Source organism: Alosa pseudoharengus, unplaced genomic scaffold, assembly GCF_046254945.1.
Source record: "Alosa pseudoharengus isolate Yale_2024_CS ecotype anadromous, Long Island Sound unplaced genomic scaffold, YU_APseudo_1.1 YU_APseudo_1.1_scf_4, whole genome shotgun sequence".
Lineage (NCBI taxonomy): Eukaryota > Metazoa > Chordata > Actinopteri > Clupeiformes > Clupeidae > Alosa > Alosa pseudoharengus.
The window spans coordinates 16,806,165-16,812,164 of NW_027468774.1; the positions used below are offsets into that span (position 1 = coordinate 16,806,165).

General features: G+C 49.3%; 1 protein-coding gene across 1 annotated transcript in view; it reads right to left on the bottom strand.

The window, feature by feature from the left end:
* asic2 (acid-sensing (proton-gated) ion channel 2) overlaps positions 1 to 3,927 on the bottom strand; it is a 154,512-nt gene extending 150,585 nt beyond the window's left edge. Inside the window, 3 exon segments of the mRNA XM_076265036.1 lie at positions 3,214 to 3,748; positions 3,750 to 3,772; positions 3,856 to 3,927. Of these exon segments, the coding sequence (XP_076121151.1) occupies positions 3,214 to 3,748; positions 3,750 to 3,772; positions 3,856 to 3,903 (606 nt within the window). The 5' untranslated portion in view covers positions 3,904 to 3,927.
* Between the last annotated feature and the right edge of the window lie 2,073 nt (positions 3,928 to 6,000).

The following is a 6,000-nucleotide window of genomic DNA, read 5'->3' on the forward strand; positions in this document are numbered from 1 at the left end:
CTGAGTGGGCTCAGGCAGCTTTGGAGTAATCGCAGCTGGGGTGTGATTGGACTTTGTTTTGATGCTCTAGCATACACACACAAACAACACAAAATACAAACACTGACACAAACTCACATAGTCAAGGTCAAAAATCAACTACAGACATTATTTATACCCACACATGGGTACTTACCTAAACATCTTGAGATTTAAATAGATTTCACCTTCATTTCACAGGCCTTCATATGAAAGAAAAACATTTCAGTTGAAGCCAGGCTACAATATGCCCAGCAGAGAGTGTTTCACATTCAGTGAACAAACTCTTTTTTGTTCTGTTTTGTTTTGTTCTCATGTAACCAGGGGGAAAACATCTGCCACAGCAACCACTGTTCCACTCTCCGGAGACCCCTCAAGCAAGACCCAAATAAGCCCAGGGACGAGAGCTTTGGTCTTGGCAGGGCTTCAGACATCATGCACACCCACCCCTTCCCCTATCTCAAGCCCCCCTGCCGACTCCCAGAGGCTCTCATGGCGGGACCCTGTGTCCGTGCTCATTACTTCTGCTAGTCAGTGTGGGCTCCATGGCGATATTCACCAACTTTCAGGAACAACTTTAAAGCCTGCATCTGTATCCTCGATTGCACACAACATTTCTAGTGAGAATAGTGCGTTTGGGAGCTTGAGCGTGCATGTACACAGATATATGTCACTGGAGCGAGTAACTACACAGACATATGTTACTGGACCGCGTATGGAGGGGAGGTTGGGTGTGAGAGGTTATATTGTCAGGGTATTTGGTATTTGTTGAAGTAAGGACATAAGGACATGCTAGTTCTTGTATGTGTGGCTAGGTTAATTCACATGATTTTATCTCAGGTGACTACAATATCCACAAAGAAATGTAGCTCTGTAAATATCCTTAAACACACATCTGGGTTCACTTAAGGTGTGAAAAATTCTCAAATAAGATTTTTGATACATGAGCATTTCAGCACCTGCAAAGTCCTCAAGAAAAAGAAAGGTGTGCCTACCAAGTTATCGAAATGGTTTCTTAGCCGCTGGACCCCAAAGATAAACGAGAGCCATCATAGCATCAATGCAGAAAGAAAAATACGGCAAAAGGAAAATACTGCAAGCCCACAAACTATTGTTACAGAATATGAGTAATAGTAATAGAGGCGAATGACAGAGTCCTGTAAATAAATAGAAATATATCCCCTGTATGTGGGCAGAGAGCTACCCCCCCCCCCCCCCCCCCCCACACACACACACACACACACACAAGATCCAATATAACAATATAACAACTCACACAGTAAAGGCATAGCACAGCATGAGAAGTCTTTGTCTTGGCATATGCAAACTGTGACCTTCCTGTGTACTTGTGCAATGTCACGAGAGAACTCTTCTCTTCTTTGAAACACAGACAGCTCTTTGGCATGCACTGCTCTCAAGCAGACCTCAAGCTAAATGACCTGTAGGATAAGGGCTGCAAATAATGTGAGAAGTAGGAAGCGAGATTCTCTCTGCACAATCAAAACCACCATCACAAGGGAGGGATAATACTTTCTCGGCACGTTTCAAACATCGAATACTGAACAGGGTTGACTCTCTGTGGCAAGTTCTAGAAAACAAAACAATCAGAGTCGATGGAGGAAACCGATCAGTGTTTACTGGGAGGCTGGACTCGTGAAAATGGCCGATTACAAAACAGCCAACAGGCAATTATGCTCTGGGAATGGGAAATAGGATAGGACGTCATTATGATTAAGAGGAGCTATGATAGGCAATTAGCTGTGTGTGAAGGTGCTCTCCAAAAGGAGCCGTGAGAGGATTGCACAGACACACACCCAGTGCTCAAAGGGGCTTTGTGTCATATTTTTAGTTAGAAATGTTCAAAGAGGACCTAGAGATAGCAACAGAATGTGAAGAAATAACCGTTTTGATGTAGTGTCAAAAACGGCAATGTTCTGCACGTTGCCCAGATACCCACTATGGTTAGTATGGGCAGAGATGATAGTGCTCCCAAGATAACTCACATAGAACCTTTAAAATGCATATGTATGTGTGCCAGTCTTTGTGTGTGTATGTGTATTAGATTGTGTAAAAAGAGTACTGTTAATATACACAAACATCTCTTATCTCTCAAGGTAAACAACCCTGTAGCCTGACCCTCAGATGTCTAATCCAGCCACAAACTATACCAGTCAATATCCTCAAGGTCTCCACAGACCGCTCCGAGCAATAGGTCCAAGTCGAACTGAAATGAACTGCAAACAAGGTATATTTCCGACAGGATTTAAATCAGAGGCTGGTTGGAGTTGGCTCTGGATCTCAGTCTGGGTCTGAAAACCTCACTGTGCTTAACTTATAAAATAGAGCAGGAGAACAACTGTGTGCACAGTGGGAGAGAGCTGGCAGAGCTCTTTGAACTCCATTTACAAAGAGCTCTTCTACTTCTTCAAGCACTTAACGTGCCTTACAGAATAATACCTCACATTCATCCATTCACATATTGATGGCAAAGGCTGCCATACAAGGTGCCAACCTGCACAATTTGGGAGCGGTTTTGGGGTTCAATGTCTTGCCCAAGGACCCCCTTGACAGGGTCAGGAAGAGCTTGGCTCAAACAAGCATTCTTCAGGTTGAGGTACACATCATCTACCTCATGAGCCGCCCTACCTGTAGTCTGAATAGGAAGATCGAGGTCAGGAGAAACTAGTGAGCTAGTTTTAAAGGTGCCAGCGGAGGGTGGTGTCACACACAGGGTGCCATACAGGGAGAGAACAGGTGGGGACGCGCTTTAAGTAGAACATGTCAGCTCATTTAAATAACACATCTAGTCCAGACAGATTACACATGCCTGAGACTTAAACACAGTGTGGAAGAGAAATGCTCCCGGAGCTGATAGGAGTCCAAATGGAGACGTGGATCATGAGGAGGATCTAATTTCACTCTGTGTTAATTAATCTAATTCCACCTTGAGTTAGATGACAGCGGCAGAGTTACCAAAACATAATAAATTCAAAAGACACAGAGACATCATTGTAAACATAGAGAGGGGAGGAGAGATAGAGGAGAGGAAGAGAGAGAGAATGACTTAGCAGTGCCAATGAGAGACAGCCAAGTGTGCCCATAGCCTGGCAGACTCTCATAGCAGCCAGGGGGGAAAGAGAGGTGTATGTGTGTGGGGGTGGGGGTGGGGGGTTGTTGGTTAAAAGTGGGACTCACGGTGGTGAAGTTGTGGGCACCACACGGTTCGCCGCGGTACTTGCAGGACAGCAACATGTCCTCCAACTGGTGGCTCAGCCGGTCCATGAACTCCAGGTTGGTTCCCTCAAAGTGCCGCGGTGGCAGGAAAAGGCGAAAGTCTGACAGCTTGCTGAACCAGGCGCGGCGGTCCTCAGCCAGTAGGTCCAGCACGAACGGCCGCGCCGTCCGGTTGGCCAGCAGAAGGCCCAGCCAGTGTCCGGCGAAGTACAAGTCGCTCTTGGTGAGCTTGAGCAGGCGCACAGGGTTGTTGTTACACACGGTGACGGTGGGGAAGGGCAGCTCACGAGCCCACTCGGAGTGGACGCGTGTGTACGTGGGGAAGGACAGCCAGTGGAGCAGGCGGTTGGATGACCAGGAGACCAGCAGGCCCAACGACGTACACAGGGCCAGGAGCCAGAGGGCGCGCCGAACCGCCGAGCCGCCCCGCGGCCACAGCACGTGCCGCAGGCCGTGCAGACGAGTCCTGGCCAGCAAGGCGGTACTCAGCTTGGACAGGCCGCCGCCGCCGCCCGCTCCTCTCGCGCTGCCTCCTCCGGCTCTTCCTCCGAGCCTGCGGGAGTGCTGCCGTGCCCTCCGGGAGGCGGAGGAGGAAGTCGAGGCCGGCAGGGATGGGGACGAGGCTCTCAGGCAACGGGCCTCAAGAGCCATGGATGCCCACGCAGTTCCTACTGCGGCAGGGTGGTGAGGAGGAAAAGGATGGGGGAAGGGGTAGGCTTCATCTCCCAGCCAGGTCGCCAGGGCTGGGGCCCACATGGGGCTCCGTGAGAAACAGACGAAGGTCCAGGGTCCAGTAATCCACCACAAGCTCGCTGAATAAAAAGGCTAACAGATGAGACCACGGCAGTATACAGGGCCCCTCAAATGCACATGTGTGTGGTCAAACAAACTTTCGGTGCTATTCTAAATGTCTCAGTGTCTGTTTAGAAGCACACATTGTCATGATTGAAGTCCACTTCCAGTCATTTCCCCAGTTACATGTTGCTCTTTCTTGCTTTTTCCCTTTTTTCTCATTTCCACATTGCCCATGCCAGAACACCAGCAGACCTAGTGCCAGTCCAAACTCTTGCCTAAGCAGTAACACCAAGAAAGACGGAGGAAGGGAGAGAAAGAAAGAGTGGCTGGCTTTTGCTAAAAAAGAGGAAATATGTATCTGTTAAGAGTGTGGAATGAGAGAACAAGTGGGTAGAAAGAACAAGCTGCAGAAAAAAGAAGAGATGAAAGGAACAGCTCGAATTCGGAATGGAGAATAAGAAAATAAGCAAGTTATGGAGTTATGGAGTCCAGACTAACTTGGAAGAGAGGCTGCTCACGAGTGCCGTGTGTGATGGCTGCGTTGTGGAAGCTGTGCCTCTCCTCTCCAGCGCTCCTCGGAGATGCTTAGCAGGAGCCCACTCCCTCCCAAAACACGACTGACCCAGCAACTCTGGGACCTGCTGTTTCCATGCAGACCACTAACCTACGCATCCGCGCATCACTAATGCTCTTCGTCAGGCGAGGCTTGCGTTTGCCCCCCCCCCCCCTCTTCTCTTCTCTCCACTTCGCTGTCTTGCCTCTGTTTGCTTTGGCAGGGCTTCTCTCTGTCTCCCTCATACCTTCCAACTCCCTGCCATTTTTTCCTCCCAGCTCTCGGTCGTCAGCTGTCCTGTTTTGTTTTTCTCTTGTTTTCTTTTCTTTTTTCCCGTTTTTTTTAAAACTGTCTTCTTGCTTGTTGTTGTCTATTTATTTCTTCTTGTTATTTTTCCACTCGTCAGACACTTTTGCCGAGGGCTGAGTCGCTGTCCGTTGTGATGAGCGCTGCGCTCTCCTGGTGGAGCTAAAGAAGGTCGGGACACTAGTTTACTTGCGTGTTGCACATAGGCACACACACACACACACACAAAGACACACACATACACGCACGTAGATGCACCAGCACAAGCAGGCTAGAGAAGGATACAGGCAGAGAGGAGCTCTCACATACACAGACACACAGTGCACACACACACACACGGACACTCGTGCGCGCACGCACACACACTGTTCTCGCCCGCAGGAAAACTGACCACCGCTGATGTGAAATCTGCTCTGACACGCACGGATCCGCTGGTATTGCTCTTGCTCTGTCACCGTCTCGTCTCTCCCCCCTCTCTCTCTCTCCCTCTTTCACACACACACACACACACACTCTCCCTCTCACAGCCTCTTGCTTTTTCTTTCGCTCCCTCGCTCTATCTCTCTCTCACTCCAGCATGCATGTTGCTCTTTCTCTGTCTATCTCTCTCCTAATACAGTTCTAATCATTTCCCCTCTTACTCCTTTGTTCCTTTTACTCCTCTTGCCTTCCCCTCTAAAAAATATCAGTCTCTCCAAATCGCATTCATCAACTTGCCTTCGTTGTGCTCCTCCTCTCCTCTCCTGTCTGTCCATCAAAGGGTTTTTGCTCCTCCCCTGTCTGTTCTCAGCCCTCCTCTATCCCCTCCTCCTCCTCCTCCTGCTTGGAGTTGTCCTTCGTCGACGTGTGCGCACACTCTCACCCCAGCAATCCTCTCCTCTTCCGAGGATTGGAAAAAAAAAAGAGAAGGGGAGAGAGAGAAAACAGCAAAACGACAGAAGCGGCAGCTCCGGCTGTGTGCTCTATTACTCTCTCTCGCTCTGTCCCCCCTCTGATCTCTGCTGTCCTCATGCACGGGCTGGCTGCTTTTGTCGTTCGTCGTCAGTGCTCAGTGCGCTGCACTCCTCTCCTCTCCTCCTCTCTGGCTCCCGCTG